General features: G+C 40.0%; 2 protein-coding genes across 5 annotated transcripts; one reads left to right on the top strand and one right to left on the bottom strand.

Annotated features, from left to right (window-relative positions):
* Window positions 1–218: 218 nt before the first annotated feature.
* LOC102081822 (uncharacterized) lies at window positions 219–6,069 on the bottom strand. Of its 2 annotated transcripts, none has more exons than XM_005463287.3 (2): window positions 5,962–6,069; window positions 219–2,511 (listed from the first exon to the last, which is right to left on the bottom strand). In XM_005463287.3, the coding sequence occupies exon 2, from the start codon at window positions 1,878–1,880 to the stop codon at window positions 915–917; it is 966 nt and encodes a 321-aa protein (XP_005463344.1). In that variant the 5' UTR covers window positions 1,881–2,511; window positions 5,962–6,069; the 3' UTR covers window positions 219–914. The 2 variants fall into 2 exon arrangements, with proteins under 2 accessions (XP_005463344.1, XP_013121633.1); XM_013266179.1 differs by having other exon boundaries at window positions 219–3,160; window positions 5,962–6,010.
* A 1,121-nt stretch (window positions 6,070–7,190) lies between these two features.
* Window positions 7,191–19,995, top strand: LOC106096951 (uncharacterized). 3 transcript variants are annotated; one of them, XR_002064427.2, is made up of 5 exons: window positions 7,191–7,865; window positions 14,189–14,298; window positions 17,377–18,744; window positions 19,160–19,252; window positions 19,457–19,995. XR_002064427.2 is itself a non-coding variant. In XM_019367162.2 (5 exons), the coding sequence occupies exons 2-5, from the start codon at window positions 18,378–18,380 to the stop codon at window positions 19,799–19,801; spliced, it is 696 nt and encodes a 231-aa protein (XP_019222707.1). In that variant the 5' UTR covers window positions 13,528–14,298; window positions 17,377–18,377; the 3' UTR covers window positions 19,802–19,990. The 3 variants fall into 3 exon arrangements, 1 of the variants encoding a protein (XP_019222707.1); XM_019367162.2 differs by lacking the exon at window positions 7,191–7,865 and having other exon boundaries at window positions 13,528–14,298; window positions 17,377–18,479; window positions 18,589–18,744; window positions 19,457–19,990; XR_003213668.1 differs by lacking the exons at window positions 7,191–7,865; window positions 14,189–14,298 and adding an exon at window positions 15,712–16,990 and having other exon boundaries at window positions 19,457–19,994.
* The last annotated feature ends 3,480 nt before the right edge of the window (window positions 19,996–23,475 follow it).

The raw sequence follows: 23,475 nt of genomic DNA, 5'->3' as shown, positions 1-23,475 counted from the left end.
TTTGACTATTAGCAACTTCTCTGTTCCAATGTTTATGCACATATGTTTTCAAACTAATTATACCATGTTTAAAAGTAAGATTTTTTGTCTTTTTATTTTTAGAGTTACAGTCATACATATTTTCAGAAGCTTGTATTTAATCTCCATTAGAAACAATCATTTTTACAAGCATGCAAATGACACATTTGTTCAGAAAATTAAGTATTTTTATTGGAAGATCATGAGGGAGCAAAACATTTTGTTCTTCAAAAGAGAAAAATAAACAAAAAATCCATATTATGGAGTTGACAAGGTGTTGACGGTGGTGACACAAATCTGACGGTGGTGACACACTAGTAGAAAACAAGAAATTATTTCTTTTAAAATGACCATTAAACTTTAACTACATATGTAATATCGCAAGACACTTCATAACAGTTCTATTTTTGCACATGTCAAGGACTTTAAAATAAGGAACAAGGCAGTAAGATAGCACATATAATCAGTTTGTAGTTCAGAAAATCATCATATGTTGGTCATGCAGAAAATAATTCAGAACATTTAGCTCTTAAAACTTTCAAATGAGCAATCTCAGAAAATCTGGATAAACTTGAATATAACACTAAATCTGGATGCCTGGATTTTAAACACCAGGCAACAGTCGATTAACGACTTCCTCATCTAAGTCCATGACCTCTGGAGATATTTGGTATATGTTCCGGGTTCTGCTTGTGCGGACTGGTGATGATGGTTCATCAAGCTTAACTAAAACATCAGCAAATGGAACAAAGCAGACATCTTGGCATCCTTTTTTTCGTTGAAATCTGACATTTGGCCCATGAGGATGAAAAAAATTCTACTTGAACATCTTGATGCTCTTCATCGACTGTTAAAGCTTTAGCCAGCCACCAGTTCTGGTCATCCATGACAATAAGTCAGTCTCCTGTGTAAACATCACTGCACCCTACTGTAGTTGTAGTACCATCAGGTGCTCTACTGGGCTCTTTCTCCATTGCTTCCATCAAGATGGCCAGAGGACTTTGTTTTGCAACAGCCTTAGAATTCTGATGCTCATCTGGGTGCTGTGAGATGCCGTCAAAAGTGTAAGCAACTGGACTGAAACACTGGCAAATCTTTGGCACACTGCAAAAACATGAAACATGTCTGCAATGGATGATATTTCCCTGAGCTAATACTTGATGAATCTTTCTTGTTCCGGTGATGGATTTCAAGTGTTTCGTGAGTATAGTGTCGTAAGACTGGAAATCATCAGTGGTGACATAGTGTAGCTTAACACCACTTAGTCTGCTGGACACCATCTCATAAAATGCTCTGCCATCCACAATGTCCTGACCTCTTAGTACAGTGTGGTCTGCACATCTCTTCACTGTTGCCCCAATGCCATCTGGGGCACCCTTTCCATGGGATGTAGGGAAGAAATTCCATGTTGCATTCTTGAATCCCAGTTGGGGAGGGATGGCAGAAAGGAGGAGAAAGTTCTTTTTATTTTTATACTGTTTGCTTGGACTATCAGACCAGAAATGAACAGTGTCAATGTACGGCAGTCTGGTATGAATATCTTTCAGGACTTGATCCATGTAGGTCCATATGGCTGCTGCATCCTGGCGCTTCGACTCTGAAATGGTGCAAAACCCTGCCTTTTCATGTTTGGTGTAAAACATGCCTATGTGAAGTGTTATCTGTGGGAGGTTTTGTCCATAACGGCAGGATTGTACTTCCGAGTTGAATTTACATTTCCAGGCCTCAGAGAAGTCAACATGCACAATAACTGTTGTTTCATTGCAATTTCTTGTCATGTTCTTGTACTCCCTGTTTTGATTTTGAACTAGGTGGAAATGGGTGGTTGTTTCACTTCTTAATTTGTCTTGGTAGAGAACCATAAGCTCTGACAGAGTGCCAGTGTGTTTCTGAAGTTTGGTGTGAAAATGAGCTCCATCTTCCGTTTGCTCTTTGATATGTTTCCACTGCTTCCACTCCACTTGTGTTTTCCGTTGCTCTGAAGGAAGACTTGAACATTTGTTTAAACATCTTGAACAAGTACGTAGAAGACAAGATTCACTAGCTGGAGGACAACACACAAGCTGGAATGACTCTTCAAGTTTGCTGGTTGACACAGCTTTGAAATGACTTCAGAACCTCAAGCATCAATTTTGCATTCTCGTGGTACTGGCATTGGCATGTTTTTCGATCTGATGCTCTAGGCGATGTGATGTAGAATGGACTCAATGCACAGAAGGATGAATAACTAAGTTGAATGTTTGGGTTTTGCTCAATAAATGCATTGTGAAGGTTTTGCATAGTGTCTGTCATAATCATTCTTTGACGTTTTACTTTTCTTCTGGTGATGGTGTCTTGCTTATCTGTTGTTATTCTTGCATTGTTTTCAAAAAAAACTGTGGACACTTGAAGAAATGGTCTGGAGGAAATTAGGCTTTCTTTGCTTTGGTATGTTTTCTCTCAGTGTTTTGTAACTCCCGAACCCTGTGCATCATGGGATATTTCTTGAGTATTCTGCCAGATAAAGACAACTTTGGTTACTGTGATGTATGTTTACCTCGTTTGTGAACATGATGAGCATTTTTTTTCAGCTCAGAATTCAATGCATGTTGGAAAAGCAGTGCTCGTTTGATTAAAGGGTTTCTGAGTTCACTCCCTTGAATCATTTTCTGCGTTTGAGTCCGAGGTGAGTCTTCCGTCATCTCACAAAGAATGGGCCTTCTCCGTTCAAGTTGCTTTCTAAGCTTATCTTTCTCTTTTTGTAACTTGTCAAGTTTGTCTCTGAGTGCTTTAACATCTCTGGAATGCCTTTTTCTATTTCTGCATCTTAATAGTTCACCAGCAAGTAGCTGCCTACTACTGCTTGATTCCTCAAAATTAAGGTCTAAAGTACTCTGTGGCTGTGTGTTCAGACCTTGCTGGACGTTCTCTGCTGCTCTCTTGTCTCCAAAAGCTTCTCTTCTGCCTTTTTTCTCTTTCTTTCAGATTACTGATATTCTTTATTTTTCCCTCTTTCACTGTTTCTCCATCTTTCCCTTTCCTTTATGAGAAACTCTTTCTTCAACTCTGGCTGGGTGTTAATTTTTTCTCTCCTTCTTTTTTGATACTCCCTGTTCCTTCTCTTTCGTTCCTCTCCTGACAGGTTCCCCTTTGCCATTCTAGCCTGAAATGTACCATTTTGTAATTACTATAATTTTTCTGAAGCATATGCATTTATACAAGTTAAGGATGAATATTCACAAAACAATTATGTATTAAGCAATCCGGTCTTTAAGTGATGACGTGACGAATCCTTCCGGGCCTAAAGTAGTCTGCGTCAAACGAACACTGTGGCATCACTGAGAGTTAAAAAACAGTCTAAATTCTTTCATCTTTAATAAAATGATCAGTGTTGCTACTCTACCAGGTGTACCATTTAAGTCTAATATCCAGGAGTCCATGAAAAAAGAATTTATGAACTTTAACAGAGTTAGAAGTTAGCAGGAAGTTGGCTCGCTTGTTTCCACCCAACCATAATATACAGTGGCTTGCAAAAGTATTCGGCCCCCTTGAACTTTTCCACATTTTGTCACATTACAGCCACAAACATGAATCAATTTTATTGGAATTCCACGTGAAAGACCAATACAAAGTGGTGTACACGTGAGAAGTGGAACGAAAATCATACATGATTCCAAACATTTTTTACAAATAAATAACTGAAAAGTGGGGTGTGCGTAATTATTCAGCCCCCTGAGTCAATACTTTGTAGAACCACCTTTTGCTGCAATTACAGCTGCCAGTCTTTTAGGGTATGTCTCTACCAGCTTTGCACATCTAGAGACTGAAATTCTTGCCCATTCTTCTTTGCAAAACAGCTCCACAACTGCCCTGTGACGGCCTCAGAGGTTGTCTCAGAGAATATTGGGAGCAACAACACCATGAAGTCCAAAGAACACACCAGACAGGTCAGAGATAAAGTTATTGAGAAATTTAAAGCAGGCTTAGGCTACAAAAAGATTTCCCAAGCCTTGAACATCCCACGGAGCACTGTTCAAGCCATCATTCAGAAATGGAAGGAGTATGGCACAACTGTAAACCTACCAAGACAAGGCCGTCCACCTAAACTCACAGGCCGAACAAGGAGAGCGCTGATCAGAAATGCAGCCAAGAGGCCCATGGTGACTCTGGACGAGCTGCAGAGATCTACAGCTCAGGTGGGGGAATCTGTCCATAGCACAACTATTAGTCGTGCACTGCACAAAGTTGGCCTTTATGGAAGAGTGGCAAGAAGAAAGCCATTGTTAACAGAAAACCATAAGAAGTCCTGTTTGCAGTTTGCCACAAGCCATGTGGGGGACACAGCAAACATGTGGAAGAAGGTGCTCTGGTCAGATGAGACCAAAATGGAAACTTTTTGGCCAAAATGCAAAACGCTATGTGTGGCAGAAAACTACCACTGCACATCACTCTGAACACACCATCCCCACTGTCAAATATGGTGGTGGCAGCATCATGCTCTGGGGGTGCTTCTCTTCAGCAGGGACAGGGAAGCTGGTCAGAGTTGATGGGAAGATGGATGGAGCCAAATACAGGGCAATCTTGGAAGAAAACCTCTTGGAGTCTGCAAAAGACTTGAGACTGGGGCGGAGGTTCACCTTCCAGCAGGACAACGACCCTAAACATAAAGCCAGGGCAACAATGGAATGGTTTAAAACAAAACATATCCATGTGTTAGAATGGCCCAGTCAAAGTCCAGATCTAAATCCAATCAAGAATCTGTGGCAAGATCTGAAAACTGCTGTTCACAAACGCTGTCCATCTAATCTGACTGAGCTGGAGCTGTTTTGCAAAGAAGAATGGGCAAGAATCAGTCTCTAGATGTGCAAAGCTGGTAGAGACATACCCTAAAAGACTGGCAGCTGTAATTGCAGCAAAAGGTGGTTCTACAAAGTATTGACTCAGGGGGCTGAATAATTACGCACACCCCACTTTTCAGTTATTTATTTGTAAAAAATGTTTCTAATCATGTATGATTTCCGTTCCACTTCTCACGTGTACACCACTTTGTATTGGTCTTTCCAATAACATTGATTCATGTTTGTGGCTGTAATGTGACAAAATGTGGAAAAGTTCAAGGGGGCCGAATACTTTTGCAAGCCACTGTACATTGTTCTGACTGAGAGATGATTAAAAAAATTTAAACGTACAGCTCTGCTATCTCTTCCAACATAAATGAAGACAGAAAACTAAATAGCAGTGACGTTTGTAGGGTTACTGAAGTTGGGCTAGCTGGTATATAATGATGTGCTACATGATCAATAGCGACACAGCTATGTTAGCATAACATAAACACATTTGTACACTGAAGCTGGAAGATGAACGGTAACTTTTTAGGGGTTTTTAGGGGCTTGTTCAGATTAAAAAGAACAAGAGAGAAAACATTAAAACATGTTAAAAATACAACAGTCTTAATAAACACAGAGTTGTTTGGACCGAAAAGCAATGTTTATACATCATCACTTAAAGACCGGATAACAATGAGATTCAAGATAAGGCAAATTCAATAATATTCAACACATCTGTAAAGCAGAAATATCAGTAAAATACACAGGAAGTAATATAACTGAAATATTTTTTTTTTTTTAAATTAATATAATTGGTAAATGACACACTTTTGTGGCATTTGTCAACACCACTAGAAAAAGGGTCAACACCGTCAGGCAAAAATCCTGTGTTGACATCTGATGGTGCTGACAAAATACCCTACTTTCTCTCATAACACATGTTTTTCTGATAGAAGCATTCATTGTTTTTCATCAGCTGCTTATGGCCTCTACAATCTACCTAAATGAAGCTCTGTTTACAAAAAAAAAGAATTAAATCTTGCATTTCATCGACTGTGGTGTTGACGCACTATGGTTGTAACACAGATTTTTTTTTTAGAAAGGTATACAATAAATGAAATAAAAATAAAAAACTTACCAGAGCAGTGACCTCATGGCATGTGTATCAAACAGGAAGTGGTAAAGGGGTCCTCAGAGAGTAAGCTGCCCACAATAATTCCTGATTTTTTTGTACTTTTTCAAAAATCTGATGGTGTTGACAAAACCTCTGGACACGATTTTAATCACCTAATAAATATGTAAAAATACATTTTTGATTGCATATTTTGATATTATATAAGGTATTGTCTTAAATACTTCTTGACAAGAGCCATAATGTTTAATTTTACATTACTTTTATTTATTTTTTTTTGTATTTTAATATCATCACACCTGCTTCTGGACAATGGATTTTTAAGGTACTAGTAATGGACTGTACCATTTAAAATAAAAATATATGTATAAAAAACAGAAAGTCATACTTTTGTTGTACAATCATTGCCTTGATTTGTCTATTAGTCAGTTGGGTTAACACTTGTATGCATATTTTAACCCCAAAACTGTGTTTTATCTGGCGGACATGTTTTGTCCCTTATCTCAAGAATCACTGCCTTGTTTAACAAGCTCCTCAGCTAAATGGGACTGGCACTGCTCATTTTTTCACAACATTTTCCAGCACCTCATGGACCAGGTGCTGAGACTGCATGCTGCATATGCTACTGCCTACCTGGATGATGTTATCATCTATAGCAACACCTGGGCATGTGCAGCAGGTGCCCACAGTGCTATTCCCTCAGGCTGGTACAGCCACCAGCCATCCCCTAATTATGCCTCTCCTATTTTACAAAATAACACGCTGGTGTAGCCCGGCTAGAAACAAAGAGCAATGGAAAGTAATTTTTGGTGTCTATGTGTTAGGGTGCCTGGGTCATCGACCCAGTGTTTTGTGTTTTTGGTTCTTTGATTTTGTTTATTTCTTTAGATTCTAGCTTTCTTTGTCTTATGGGTTATTGGATTATTCTAAGTGTAGGTTCCCTGTGTGTCTGTTAGAGCTGTAGTCTTCTGGTTTTCTGTCTGTGATCCATAGTTGCTGTCTCCCCTGTCTGCTGTATCCCCGTGTGAAGTCCGCGTCTCTGTGTTATGTTTCCTGTTTTACTTTGAAGGTCCATGTCTTATGTTAATGTGTCTGGTTTTGCTTCCCCTGTCTCATTAGGCCTGATTTGTCCCAGCTGTGTTTCCCTCCTGATTGCTCATTCCCTGATTGCTCCCTCTGTGTATTTTAGCCCTGCGTTTTCTTTAGTCTGTGTTGTGATCTACCATCATCTCACGCTGCCTGCCCGCCCACCCGTCTGCCCGGAGTCTGCACTTTGGGTCCACCATTCCTGCCAGCATGTAGCCTACACATGACACTATGATGTAAAAAATTTAGTCATGTATTTTGGGTTTAAATAAAGACGTGGACAAATTAGATGATTTGTTGCTGTGTAAATTGATGTAGCTGGGCAGATAGCTTATTGGCTAGTGGACTAACAGCTACTGCAGAGGAAAAAGCTATCGACTCGTGCTAGCAGCATTAGTGTGTGTGTGTGTGTGTGTGTGTGTGTGTGTGTGTGTAAGTCCGGTGAGCTACTGTGAGTTGCCAAATGCAGCTAAAGTGTTAAATCTAGGAGTTGGGTTTTTTGTGAACATTGTCAACTCTTCAAGTTGATAGAATTATGGCTCACATGGAAGGATACACTGATAAAAGCTATTTTGGAGAGAGGTATATATAATCTATGCAAATCATATAAAATTTACTCTATTATTGCACTCAGCCAAGGAATTATAAAGTAATGGGTTTATTATACCCTTTTCTTAAGAGTAACAACATTACATTAAAAAATGCAGTAAAATATACCCCCAAACCGTGAGTCAGACCGCGCTTTTTGACTGAGCGGGACTGCAAGCAAATTCTGGGTCTTTTCTTCGGCTTCCATCGAACCCGATCGAACCACAGAAGTGAAGGTAAGCTATTTACATAGGGCGAATAATATATAATAGCGCATGCAAATGGTAATTTTTGAAGTGACGAGCTGTTACACTTTACTTGTATTGCTTAGGTCTGTGTAATGCACCATTACTTGAAATGAAACTTTGAATCTGTTGCTGTCTGTTAACCGTCTAGACAACTGCCGGTAAGTTGCAATGAAATGTGTTCGTGGTGCGCTTTTTATCAGTCAGCAGGGCTCTAGAGTGCGACCAATTTTTCAGTGGTGCAACTAAAAAAAAATATGGTGCGACCAAATATTTTCGGTACAAAAAAAAAAAAAAAATCTCTGCAACTGTCCGTGTGGTCAACAACAGACACACATTATGCCCCTATCGTGGACTAAACCAATCACAGATAGTCAGGGGCGGGACCTCTCTGATTGGCCGTGGTCCAGTTGAAAGTGCAGGTGGAAGAGAGAGGTGAGTAGCTTGAATAAAGCGATATCAATTCATTAACGCAGTGGTTCCCAAACTTTTTTGCCAGGCCCCCCTTTTTTTTACAAGAAAAATGTTCGTGCCCCCCCACCACCTAACCCCCCCCCCGCGCAAACACATCCTCCAAACACACACACCCATATTTTGTTTACAAACTCCATTGCGGTTTATTTCACACCTCAAACATTTAGTAAACAATTAAGCAAATACAAGTAAACGGCAATAAATTACAGGTAGTAATAAAATATACTACTAACTCTTTTACGCTTTGTCCACACCTACACGGGTATTTTTGAAAACGCAGCTGTTTCTATGCGTTTGGGCTTTTCGTCAACACGTAAACAGCGTTGCGATTCACCGAAAACGGAGATTATTTAAAACTCCTTTTTTGCGTTTACGTGTGGACGAGGATTACAGAGTTCGTCACGCAACGACAAAGGTATGTGCCTCTTTTCACGTCACGTTATTGTTTACATGAGATGAATTGCAGAATGGCAGATAGTCAGATTAACAGTAACAGTATTTTGTCTCTATCTTCAGGTTTTACACGCTTACATATACACATTACTGTCCCTCCATTTAGAAAGGCAGAGGCGTCACGGTGTAATTATTTTACGTGTTGTTTTTTTCCCTGTGTAATAATATTCAACATTGCTGTCAATACATTTTTCAAAAAATGCCTCTCTGTGCAAAATGGGTTTAAACACATAAACAGCTGTGGGATATTGTTTGTCCGTGATTTGAACAGGGGGAACAAATTACGACAGGATCAGCCTGATATTATTTGTATCCCACTGTAACTTTACTGCATAAAGAGCTAACATGTCCAAAATGTCAGGAGTAGTTAGTTATTACAAGAAGTGTTTGTGAACTAAAAATCAAGAATGTGGGATCCTGTTTGTCCGTGATTTGGAGAGCCCAGCGCTGCTCCTGACGCAGGGAAACTAATTTTGCAGTGGGAGACCTACCTTGGCACTTGTGCAGGTGAAGCCAAAGGGAAGATATGCTTCACCATATTTTCCTGTCTTTTGCTTGGAAGGAAGTTGGTTTGGAAACATATTTGGCGATGCTTCATCTCCTGCTTTGCGTTTGTGTGGGAGCCCCGTCAAAAACCTGTCCACAGTGTCCAAGCGCTCTTTTTTTTTTTTTTCTTTTCATACTGCGCCCCCCCTGCAATGGCTCTGCGCCCCCCCCCCTAGGGGCGGGCCCCACACTTTGGGAACCTCTGCATTAACGGATTCCACACAAAGACGTAAACACAGAGCGGACAGACGCATCAGGATCAGCTTTGTCTTTCTCGGCTTTCTCACCCCACGGCCCGAACACGGACACGCTGTCGGAGCTTAGCGATTCTGATGCGTCGGGTCCGCGCTGTGTTTCCGTCTTTTTTGCGCTAGATTCTGAGCTGCAGGTTTTGTCTCTCCAACCAAAATTTGCCGAGCCAGCAGCAAAAGAAGCAGCAAACTACGCTTCACATTTGATCAATGTCGTCATGAATTCCCTCTGACTTTTGCTGTTTTGCTTCCACCACGATAAAAATCACACTTCATGCACAGCTCTCTCTCTCTCTCTCTCTCTCTCTGTACTTCAAGAACAGTTTCCCATCTCAAATCTCTGTTTTCTGCATTATTCATTCGCTTATTACCCACCAGTCTACCGTTGTTTACAGCGCTGTCGGCCGCTGTCTTTTTCTTTTCTTTTTCTTTTTTTCACTTAAATGACCTCGGACAAGAAAGCCTAATTTCTGCTGTTCAATACTGAAGAAATTTAAACTTCTTAAAATTATGCAAAATTACAGAATATTGCAGAATATTTTTAAGGTTAGGGTTAACCTAACCAGGAAAATCTCCTTCATGTTTTTCTGTGTTTTATTCTCAGTTACTTTGACACAAAGGCATCTGCTGTGATGTTCACAATTCTGATGAAGTCTCATGTGTATCAATACTGATAAATGATCAGAATTATAATATTTCTGACTGTCTGAGGCTAAATTGAATCAAATCAGGACTTTGAGAACCGGAATCGAATGGATTATAGAAATCAGTGATGATACCCAGCCCTAGTGAGCAGCCTAGGCCTGACAGAAGTGGATGTAGCTGTGGGTAATAAGAAAAGATGAAAAGAACTATTGATAACTTTTGTGTTAAGGACTGATCCGTCTGAAATTCATAGCCAGTGCTCTGACACGGTGCCATCAATCTTTGAATGCTGAAAAAACAGCAGTGTATCCAGAAAACACATTATATGCTGCAATAAATGCACTGCCCAAGTGTCCCCTCTCCCCACTGCCTTTCAGCAGCAGGCAGCAGCAAACAGGTCGTCAGAGGAGGCCGAGATAATGATTAAGTTTAACATTTTCTACAATATTGACAAAGCAATTTAAGCACAAGTTTGTTAGTTAATAATTTAGAAATGAATATTGTCTGTATGGACTTCCCCCCAAAGAAAGTGCACATGTAAAACTGCGGTGTTAAGTGATGCGGTTGAAAAATTTGAGTGCGCCTAACTTTTGTGCCGGTGCACCTAAATTTTTAAAGTTAGGCGTAACGGTGCGCCCATGTCAAAAAGTTAGTCTAGAGCCCTGGTCAGCATGCATGACCAGTCCCGGACTGGTAATCAGAACACTGAGGTCGTGTCCAAATTCATGGGCTGAATCCTCCTGAGGACCCGGCCTTCGCGGGCTATGTGGGCCGGCCTACCCAACCTTCTGAGGACCCAGCCCACATAGCCCGCGAAGGCCGGGTCCTCAGAAGGTCAGGTAGGCCGGATGTAAACCTACGTTTAACCTGAGTAGCGAAAGACAGCGGTGATCTGAAAATGATGTGCCGGGAGTTGTGCCGTTCTCGGTGGCTCTAGTGACCCTCGAGCTCTCGGCTAGCTATCGAGCTGTTGGGTAACAGACGTCTCCGAAAACGTCGAAGCACTTATGCAAATATGCGATATTTTGATAAACCGAGCAGATATTTGAAGTTTACACACCCACATTCTCGCCTGAAAATATGTTAAAAGTTTATTATATGACCCAGAAAGAATAATAAGAGTAATTTTAAAACTTAGTAGCGGCTGCCATTGCCGGAAACTGGAGTTTGGCTGAGCCGCGCTATGAATTCTGGGATATGATGGGCCACGAAGGACACACCCGACCCATCCTTCAAATTCGGGGAAAAGGAGGACGCATTGGTCAGCCTTCGGCGCGTCGCTGTGACGTAATCGGTCTACAAATGCATCCCCGGGAGGATGCAGCCCATGAATTTGGACACCCCCAATAATTACAATCGCGGTCTTTGCAAACTACTTTCCTGCCTTGATGGAAAAGAAAATGGACGTCAGACGATTTTTAATTATTTTATTTTTTTTGAGAAATGAGAGCGGCAATCCTTAAGTTGTACCCATAAAGCAGATAAACAAACTTAAATCCTGTATGTCTTTGAGATTCTATGAACACTGGGCAGATTATTCCCAACAGTTGTGTTTTAAAACTCTTAAAAAACAGCTGTTGCATCCGTCTGCGTCTTCCCATTGATCTTCACTGTAGCTCATCATCCCGGAGAGCTCACTGAAAGCTTTCTTCCAGCTGTAACTGGCGGCTTTGTTTTAGCAGCACCAGAGCTTTCTGAAAAAGCTCTGAAGCATGCTTGCTTGTATTTAAAAATGTGTGCGGCAGTAGTCGCTTGTTCTGTCATGCAGATACAGCTTTGCTCCCGTATCTGCTTCATAATCCGCTCAGCTGTTCGCACTGCAGGGAAACACTGCAGCAGAGCAGCATCATGAACTCCAGCGATAGGGAGATTTTTCAGCAGCAAAACAAATAAAGCCAACGCGAAACGATCAGTAAAAAACAAAGACTGCTCTGAGAGTTTGAATTATTAACTGTATTTATTGATGTGTGGTTAAAGAGTATCTTACTCATCAGTAAGTAGGGGCAGGTCCCACCTTCCTCACCTCTGATTGGATAGAAAGTCTCTCCTACTTACTGATGATTAAGATACTCGCTCACGGGGCGGGACAAGTATGTCTGAGAGAGGGACGGCGTCTCATGAGACCATCAGTGTTGCCAACTAGTGATGGTAAATTTGATTCTTTTTACTGAATTGAGTTTTAATGAGTCACTCACCAAAGTGAATCGGGTTTTTTGAGTCATTTGATCCACTGAGTCAGTTGACCAGAGAGTGCAAAAAATGTACATTTTCACTCAAACTTAATTTGTTTCTCTTTTCATGTATATCCTACTGCTAAGATGAGTGATTCTAAAAGAAAACAACTATTTTATAGAGCAAAAAAGAGTAAAAAAAATGTCTAAAGGGAACATTTATTTTGTTTATTTTATTTTATTAGTATTTTCCTTAAATGTGTCAAATATATATTTTCTCATCTAAATGTCCACTGAGCTGTGAGCCAGGGGGCGGTAATGCGCCTTAACATTGGTTGCCAACCAAGAAGAAGCTGTGAGCCAGCAGGGAGGGGGTGAGTGAGTGAGTGAGTGATTCGTTCGCTCTATGATTCAGCACAGGAGGGAGGGGGTGAGCGAGTCCTGAGTGATTCGCTTACGCTTACGATTCAGCACAGGAGGGAGAGGGTGAGCGAGCCCTGAGTGATTCGCTTACACTTACGATTCAGCACAGGAGGGAGGGGGTGAGCGAGCCCTGAGTGATTCGCTTACCCTACGTTTCAGCACAGGAAGGGAGGGGGTAAGTAGGTCAAATGTCCTGTTAGCATGTTAGCAGAGCGATGCTACTGTGAACTGAGGAGCTATTGTCTTGATGTGAGCTTCTACTCAGGGTTTTTTCTTCCAGTTCAGAGCAGAAATTTTTTTGTTAAGATACTGGATGTTGTGTTTTTCTCCACGATTTTAATTATAAGCTAGATATATTGCTGCTAACAGCAACAGGGATGAGTCAGTGAGTCAGTTGGGCTTGTGAATCATGATTCATGAGTCAGTAAAGTGATTCTCGAGTATTGAACGATTCATTCATGATTCGCGCATCACCATTGCCAACGGTCTCTGACAGAAAGTAGCTGAAGTTCCCCAGGGTGTCACACCAAAATAAAAGCAGGGGGGGTAAAGCTCTCAGCCTGAAATGTTGTCCCAGTCCAGGCCTGTGCATGACTGTCTAACTGCTTGTTTTAAGTTTAAAAATTAGTCAATGCTAGCTTCTTCTAAAATATTGAAATGGCAGATGTTAAAAAATAAAACAAAGTACTACTGTATCCCACTAGTATGTGTGAAAATGCCCACTGTTGCTGCACCTACGTTTTTGTTTTTGTTTTTTTGGAATTGTGGGATCAAGTAAAATATTTTTGAATTGATTTAATATTGTATTGGGTAGTGTTAGAACGTCAGTGCTTAATAATTGTTTTCATAATCATACTTCCCCAATTATTCAGCGGGCCACATATAGCAACCTGGTTCTTTTAAACACCTGGGGTCCAAATTAATTTTGCATATTATATGTCTGGGCTATAATTTGGAGAAATATGGCATGTTCTATGAAGCATATTACATCTATGAATATGATCTATGAAGCTACTTCCATGAAGCATGAATACTAATCTATGCAATTGCAAATGCCTTTATTTTCGTGAGGTAAGTACACAATCTGTTATTTCTGCATAACAGACCCTTGTTAAGTATAACAGACAGACAGACTTCTCAGATAAGAGGAGCAAAGAAAAACGGAAGAACAATATTCACCTTATGTTTAATTTCTACCTTCATTAAAGAGACTCAGAGAAATTTTGAGGTTAGATAAATAACTTGTAACCAGGTACATATCTGAAAATTTCTTTTATGTAATGTATTTTCTTATTTTTGTTGCATGAAGAATCTGTGTATGTGGACACTCACTATTTGCCCTCTTTTTCAGGTCCTCACGTGTGTCCTTTACAAGCAGAGACTCACTGATAGACGACTCTGTTACCAGTTCTAGGGCTGATGCACCCACCCACGTCCCCACCCCCGATGTATCCTTTACAGGTATGCAAGTTTCTAAATGAAATAAATCACATTGACCTTAAAAATGTGGTTAATCTTAACCAAAGTCCTCAGTTATGGGAAAATGAACTGGAAATGCAAGTTGTGCAACTTCACAACCACAAAAAGATTAGACCTGCTGAAACACGTCAGGCTAATACATGGGCATTTTGATCAAGTCCACTCCATACCCTGCCTTCATGCAGATTGCCCTTGCACTGTCAAGACATGGGGTGCATTAAGGACACATTTGTCAAGGCATCATTCACAGTCATCCCAGCCAGGCAACATCCTTTCATTCACGTGCATTGTCTGTAATTCATGCTCTTTTGACAGTGAGAGGCAGTTTTTTGAACATCTTGGTGGCCATCTAAAAAAGTTTGAAACTGTGCCATGTGTTTTTGAGGATTGTGATTATAAGGTTAACAAATATACAACATTCCACAGCCACAAAAGTAGAGAAAACAACCCACATTCCTTGGAAGATTTCAAGACTAATGTTCTTCATCAATACCAAAAGAACCCGGATGAAGAATGTGACATTGTTGATGATGACAATGAATGTGGCTCAGTCCTTGAGGAGGATGAGGACTTAAACAAAATTATTACTAAGAAAGTGGGGCTACTCCTGAAAATGGAGAGCATTTTCAATGTCTCCAATTCATGCACTGACGAACTAGTAGAGGAACTTCATTTCCTTACAGCATCTGCATTGGTCCCGTCATTAAAGAAATAATTCTGAGCACTTTGAGAAAACATGGCTGTACATTGGAAGACTCAGTGATTTCAGAACTGGTCAAAGACCTTTGCCGACTAAGCCCTGTCTGTGCTGCTTTAAGAGTGGAAGGGCCTTTAAGCAGTCAGTTCAGGAGAGAGCAATCTCTCAAATCTCTCATTGACAGAACCTGTTGAGTACATACTTGATAGTACAGATAATAAAACATTTCAGTATATTCCAATCCTCCCATTATTATCTCAACTTGTGGACAACAGAGACATTCAAAACACAATATTACAAAACAAAAGGCCATCTGATGTCTCTTCGGAATACAAATCATTTAATGATGGATCTTTACTAAGAGAAAACAGCTTTTTATGTGAAGACGAACTTAAACTCCCACTCATCCTTTATATAGATGACTTTGAGATATGCAACCCTCTGGGAACATCCCGCAAGAAGCATAAAGTCACAGCTGTGTATTGGGTGTTTGCAGACATACCTGCCACATTGAGATCTACACTGACTTCCATTTACTTAACCATTTTATGCAAGGCAAATGATGTCAACCAGTTTGGCTATGCAAAAGTTTTGGACCCACTGCTCAAAGATTTGAAGTCCTTTGAAGATAATGGTATTTTTGTTTCAAGTCTGGGCAAAGTGGTCAAGGGCACTGTACTTGCTGTAGTCGCTGACAGTCTTGGCGCTCACTCAATAGGCGGGTTTGTTGAAAGCTTTTCAGCTTCACATTTCTGTCGCTTTTGCATTGGCGAAAGGTCACAGATCCAGGAGCATGAAGTAGGAGAAGGACTGTTTCCTCTACGGACTAAGTCCAACTATGCCATCCATGTCAAAGCAGCACTGTCTGATCCTGCAGAAGCTCACCACTGTGGAGTTAAAAGACAGTGTCCAATCTCAGACAGACTCAGTCACTTTCATGCTACATCAGGTTATCCCCCAGATGCTTTGCATGATTTGCTTGAAGGGATTGTACCTGTTGAAATTTCACTCTGTCTTGATGTGTTAATCAGGAAGAAATACCATCCGTTGCTTTCCTTACAAATGGAGTGACAAAACAAACTGTCCACAACCCATTGCCCCAAATTTCACAGCACGAAAAAGTGTAGGAGGTAATGCACACGAAAACTGGTGTTTGTTGAGAATGATACCACTCATGATTGGTGACAAAGTACCAGAAGATGAGCCTGCTTGGGAGGTTTTGATGACCCTGAAAGATGTTGTTGAGCTTGTCATGGCTCCTCTCCACACAGATCACACAATAGGATACATGCAAAGTAAGATCTCAGAACACCGTTACAGATATTTAGAAGTGTTCCCAGAGGAGAAACTGAGACCAAAACATCACTTTCTCGAGCACTATCCTTTGCTTACAACTGTTTACGGGCCACTTGTACATTTCTGGACTATGCGATTTGAAGCCAAACATCGATTCTTTAAAAGGATTGTGAGGCAGACTGGGTGTTTTAGAAACATCCTCATGACAATGGCAAGAAAACACCAATCGATGATTGCGTATCATACCCACGATTACAACCACCAAAGGCCAGCACTGTCAGTGTCCCAGAAGACTCAAGTGGCAGTCGATGTTCTAAAAGACAGCATTAAGGAGTCCTTTGCAAGGAAGTTCCCCAGGGAAGACTTTGTGAACATGACAAATAAAGCAACCATTTTAGGCACAGACTATAATATTGGCATGATGCTGCCGTTTGGCTCAACAGGAGGTCTACCTGACTTTGCAGAAATCCATCAAATAATCATTGTGCACGGAACTCCTGTCTTTGTTCTGAAGTTGCTTAGAGGCTGGTACTGTGAACACCTGAGGAGTTTCAAAGTAGAGCCCACAGGAGGGACAGAAATCCTTAAACATTCTGAACTGAAAGAAACATACCCCATGGCTGCATACAATACAGCAGATGGCCGTATGGTGTCCCTTAAACACTTCATTTGCACATCAGAGTAAGTGTAATGGGTTGATTATTTCTGTTATATCAAATATTTATGCACTTATTGAAATTATTGAAAAAATATATTATTTTACCAACAACTATATGGGCAGGCATCCTGTCTTATTTGTTTATTGTAATGTTTATTTAACAGGAACAATACATATAACATTGAAAAAGAAAATGGAAACATGTGATGCATACTTAACCCTCCTCTAGTCTATTTCCCTTATCTCCCTCTTCTTAAAATGACCATCAAAAATTATTTATTCAAAATTCTACTGAACTAAATCTCTGCTTTTATTTCTCTGGCAGAAGATAATGAAGAAAATATATGCATGTAAGCTTATCAACTATTAATAACCTGTCTCAATTTCTTTTCTTTCTCTGTCTCTACAGCTGAGGAAACACAAACCAAACAACAATGGCAATCCAGTTAAGAGTCATTTTAGAAGAACACAGCATTCAAAAGTTGACACTTCCAACAGGAATTCCTAATACAGTGGAAGATCTTGTTTCCATAATTACTGAAACTTTCCAGTTGCATGGGGAATTTGGACTGCTATACCAAGACAAAGACTTTGACAATCAGTTTTTCAGTGTCATCTCAACTGCTGACTTGTATGACAAGGCCACTGTTAAAGTGATCCTTAAAGAGCCAGTAATCACCCTTGACTTACAACCAGTATGTGAATCAGGATCATCGTCTACATTGAACTCTTCGACTTCAGTGAGCACCCATCCTGCAAGTACTACTGAAATGGACATCTGCCCTGCCAATCATGATGCACCCTCACAGGTGTCCGACTGCGCATCGTCAAGTTCCAGTGACACCATTATTCTCCCTGATTCATGTCGCCCTGCTGCATGGCCAGTGCCGTCTCAAGTACCAGAGTTTTCCCGAGACATACAACTAATACTCGCTGAGGCAAACAACTCATATCACAACACTGGAAGACCTTTCATGGATGCCAGTGTTAAATCAGCAATAATGCAAGACCTTGCAAAAGTAATTTTTTCGTACACTGCTTACCCAACCAATCGGCAGATCCTCTCAGTGGCTGAAGCCTTGGTTTCAAAGTTTCCGTGTCTTAAGGAGCCAGGATCATTTGCCGGCTTATATGGCTGGCAGCAGCGCATAAAAAACAAGATGCACAATTACCGTGCCAAGCTAAGATCTCGAAAATTTTCTTACCCGGAAATTGAAATTAATGCCTTAAAAAGGAAGCATCCAGCTGATCCAGTGCCATCAAAGAATGTAAAAAAGCCAAAAAAAAGCAGAGGTTAATTATCTCCCTCCGCATCCTACTGGAGAAACCCAAGAGACACTGGAGAAAGAGAGGCTTGAATTAATTTATGAAATAACAAAGAAAAACAATGCAAAGATAATTGCAGAAAAAATGAATAAAACGTTCTCTAGCCGAAGAGTTGAAGTGGTCAGCCTCTGCCCCTCTGTGGGTGAGTTAAAAGAAAGGTGGCCACCATTATTCACTGAGGCTCAGGTGAGTATGTGTGATAACTATTCCTATCCACCAAAAAACATTCATGTTATAACTATGAGATCTGGTCTGTCATTTGAAATGTCATTTTTTTTGTCCCCTTACTTCTTAGCTCATCGAAGAGTTCAGACGCATCACCACAGTTTCTTTGGTGGAGACATTCATGCTGAAACTTGATGAGTACACACCAGGTCTTTTGCAGCTTATGCGTGCCAAAGGAGGAGCTGCTGGTTCCAAGATGAGACCTCTGCTGGACACTTTGAATGACGTATGTTATTTGACTTTTTTCACAAATATGTAATTATGGAGGGCTGCAGTGGGTAGCAAGAAGGTCCTGGGTTCAAATCCCGGCCCAGGGTCTTTATGCATGGAGTTTGCATGTTCTCCCTGTGCATGTGTGGGTTCCCCCCGGGTACTCCAGCTTCCTCCCACAGTCAGAAAGCATGGCTGTTAGGTTAATTGGTCTCTCCAAATTGTCCTTAGGTTTGAGTGTGTGCGTGCATGGTTGTTTATCCTGTCTGTCTCTATGTTTCCTTGTGATTGACTGTCCAGGGTGTACCCAGGCTCTCACCTGTTGAAAGCTGGAGATAGGCATCAGCCATGTTTTTGTTTTTAAGTAATTCAGTCTTAATGTAAGTAAATCACTCGACTTAGTCTTTTCACTAAATTGTATCTCCCTACAGGCACAGAGCATTGAGAAGAAAAGGGATGTCATTATCTGCTGCCTCATTAGCTACCTCGGGGAAAGACAAGAAGATCTTTTTCATGACTGCCAGGTATGTCATATTGATAACAGTTTACTTATTAACTCAAGGGATCCTAATGTTCTTCTCTCCTGTCCTCTCCTATCCCCTGTTCTCCCCTTCTCCATTCATCTTCTGTCCACTCCCCTCTTTAGATCAACTGAAATGTATTGAAAAAGCATCTTAAATAAAATAAAACATGTGCATGCTTTTTCTTTCTTTCTTTTTAACACGTAGGAATGTGAGGATTACACAGACAATATGATGAAGGTGATCGTGATCCACAACATCATGGCTGAGGAGGATCCATCAGATGTGTCCATTGTGATTGAGGGAAACCAAGTGATGGAGGGATGTGGAAGCCAAACAAAGGCATGTGTACTGCTGATGGGACTGATATATGCCCTCAACCTCGAATATCCGAAGGAGCTGAAGAACACATTTGACACTTTTCAAAAACTGTTTTTGGAACTTGACGGGGCCAAACTACTGAAAAGGGTCCACGGCCTCAAAAATAAGCTTATGCAATGCACACACTTTCCCCCTCTTGTTCCCAGAGGACATAGCTTGATGGAGCTGTAATTTTTCTTCTGACAACAAGCACAGAAACTATTGAATGTTGGTGTTAGTGTTCTGTTCTATCTATCCATATGTTTGATAACATACATGCACAGAAACAACCTTGTAGAGTTTCTGTATGTGCTGTTAGCTTTTAAAATGAGCCTTTGAAAGTGTTGTCTGCATTAGCCGTTGTGTTGCACTTTATTCTGTATTTTTATGGAATAAAAACATTGAGATGAGGAACCATTTGAATATCTTTTTTTGGGGGGGGGTACATTTTACCTTATATGAATAGGTAATGTTTATCAACTGATAATAATTAAATTTTATTACTCATTATCAGATATTACCAACTAGCAAACAAGAGATAATTTTACCTAATTTCAATGAGTAAGTAGCTGTTGAATGTATACATAAATATGGGGTAAATTTTACCCAATTTAATTAAGTATTTCATAGCTTTTTATTGAAGCTATTTTATACACAATATATTGAACTAAATCTACCCCAAAAAAGTCAATGCAAATTGTCACCTCAGATTTATTGGGTAAATTCTATAGATGACTTCTTACAGTGTATGATGCTGCAGTGATTTATTTTGTTGTACAACAGAGCTAGTTGAATTGAGATAAAAGTTACACTGTTCCTTATTGTTCATTCTGAATAAGTGTGGCTGTTTCACAACTGTGTATGTGACTATATGGCTCCTGTGACCTGTTCATAGGTGTGGTATTTTTCATCTGGTAAAATGATGACTTGAGGGATGAACCCAGTCTGAAGCAAGAGGAGTAGCGATTCCACAGTTCCAGTTAACTGGATGGCGAGCCAACCCAAGAGTCTGTAAGATTGCTGAGGCTTTATTGAAGCCAGAGCTCCATTTCCATCGCATCGTTGAAACAGATACCTGCAAGACTTCGAAGTTTCCTTCTTCACTGGAGTGTGGTAGGACAAACAATTAATATATTGTCAAATATACCATTTTGTGAACTGTTCCTCTGGTGTGGTTCTTCATTATTCATGTTTATACCTTGGGTTCCTGCCGATCTTAGATCCTCTGATATTGGCCTAGTGAGATTTTTGTTATTCTTATTAATAAAATGTAAGTAGGGTTAGACTGGGCCAGGCGTGAGTGGAGAGGAGCAGAGCTGCAGCTGACAGAGGGGAAGCAGTAACCAAGTTTCAACAGCATAAGATTGTTTAGATCTGCAGAAGCAGTGTGTGTGCAACCAACAAAGAGAAAAGATTAAAGTCTGTCTGAACAACTAAAACAGTGTCTCTGTGTGTTGGGCCTCTCTGTACCCTTGAGTATTACAACATGCTCTCAGACATACAATACACACTGAAGCACATCAAAATACTGACTGGCACATTTTCTTTGACATTTAAACTTTAATTCTGAATTATCCTAAAATTCAAAGCTTGTAAAAGATATGTGCTGTTAAGAGATTAATGTCAAAAACTCACATCAAGAAGATTTTCTGGAAGTATTTTGACCAACAAAGAATGTTTGGTAACTTCATCAAAACATAGTATTAATTGAGTATTACCAAAAAATAAAAGTTGCAAAAAAATACACATTTCTGATAAATATACTTATGAAGCACCTTTCTACTCAAGTTGTGCATGTGACCCACTCTACCACCCGAGCCACTCGTTAAGAGGATGTGTCCTTCAAGGTAGCACAGTGTGAAGGAAGGATGAATGTGGCATGTGAAGTTAATGTTTTGTGGTGTGATTTAGCAGGATTGTGGGGACGTGGCATAGCGGAACAGTAGGGCATTTGACCAGCTGACCCTCTGCAGGTCTGATATTCTTCACCATCCATCTGTTCACCCTGCTGTCCTCCAAACCCCATGGACCCAACACAGACTGTCTCCCACCCACCCAATTGTCTACCCATAAGGCATCTAACGTAATCTGATGTGGATGTGTTACAGACACATCTATCCAAGGCAGCAATAATGGTTGGTGAGGTAGTAAAACAATGTGTAGTACATGTTGATAGTGTCATTTTTTTTATTATGGAAATGGTAGTAAAAAACTACATAATCTAATGATTGGTTAATATAATGATCCTTTAATGGTTTTTCATAAACATTCCCAAACCATTGGCACCATAATGAATGAAGGTCAGTGTAAGCTACGTAGAGCACTGAACATTTTCACCATTGAGCTGCTTAGCAAATTAGTTTGTTTCTTTTGTTATGTTTCTCTATGTCTGTGCTTATTAATCACACTGAAAATCCATATTATGCAAATATTAGGTCTTGATAGGTCTTATAGAAATGAGGAAAAAATACGTTATTGAAATTGCAACATAACGAGCTGGTATTCTGCATATATTAATAACAGCAGAGGTCTGATGTGGTTTTTGAGGAGACTGGACCCTATTTATATATTCTTATGTTGCAGAGGGCGATGGTGACAAGGTATCTGAGCACTGACTGCAAAGGAGAACTGTTCAGGCTGAGACTCCAGCTGTCCTCAAATGGGAGGAGAAAAAAATCATTAAATAAATGTTTGAATCTCCACACACTCATGTATCAGAGACAAAAATGTTGAAATGCTTCTTCCACTGAAAATGTCCAAATAAACAGATTCAACTTTCTGAGTATGTCTTACCTGGATTATTGGGTATGTGTCAAGATTGTACAGGGGTATACTCCCTGATTAGATGAAGTACAAATGGATAGGGATTAAAAGCATCCTGCAAATGAAACCAAAACATATCTCAAGGCAAAGAAACCTGCCTGGCAAAGCATAGCAAGTTTGTATAAACAGCATCTCACCACATCCATGCGTTCTAGACTTCAGACTGTCAGTCTCGACTGCAAAGGATCTTATTCAAGTATTTTAAAAATCCTTAGATTTATGTTTATCTTAGATGTTTTAGTTCTTAAATTTTGGGAGACTATTTAAACAATTAAAATGGGTGCACTTCCAACACTTAAGGCCTTACTCTTAAAAGACTTGAATGGCTGAAAGTCTGCACTTCAGTCGCATCTTTGTTTTGATTTAAAATCCACTTTGATGATGTACAGAGGCAAAATGGATTTTTTTCTTCAAGAGCTAACGGCAGGCTTGTTGATTGTTGCTCCTACCTCTCCAACCAATGTCTCCACATTCTTTTAATGCTACTTGACTGCTAACTTCATGTCATTCAGTCTGTGAACACGATAGCGGGAAAAGTTTTGAATTAATTCTGACAAAACTTTGTTGGGTCTTAAAGAGGGGACACGTTAACAATCCATCAAAATTTGCCTTGCATCCATCAGGATATTTAGGTCAACTAAATTATTTATTGGATGAAAACTGAAAAAACACCTTTTCAATTTGTAAAATTATGGTTCTTAAAGGTATTGTGTGTATTGTCAACCATATGAAGTACAACATAAAGATTTAAAATATCATGTCACATTTGACATCTCACCTCTCCTACAAGGTCAATAGATAGATCTGAAGTTCAACGTGATATTAATGCTATATAGAGCTATTTAAATCTATGTTTCCTACTGTCATTGTTTGTACTGACAACATATAGGTACTCAGTGAATGATATATCGGGATTCTAGATATCCCATTGCACTGAACCTCTGACCTCTCCTTCAAGATCAAATAAAATCAGATTTTAATTAAATCAAACAAAAAAAACCCCCAAAATAACAAAATTAACATAAACTTAGCACAAAATTAAG

The sequence above is a fragment of the Oreochromis niloticus genome, linkage group LG14, assembly GCF_001858045.2.
Source record: "Oreochromis niloticus isolate F11D_XX linkage group LG14, O_niloticus_UMD_NMBU, whole genome shotgun sequence".
Taxonomy (NCBI): Eukaryota; Metazoa; Chordata; class Actinopteri; order Cichliformes; family Cichlidae; genus Oreochromis; species Oreochromis niloticus.
Note: the sequence above shows the minus strand (reverse complement) of the source record. Positions and strands in the feature narration are given on the sequence as shown.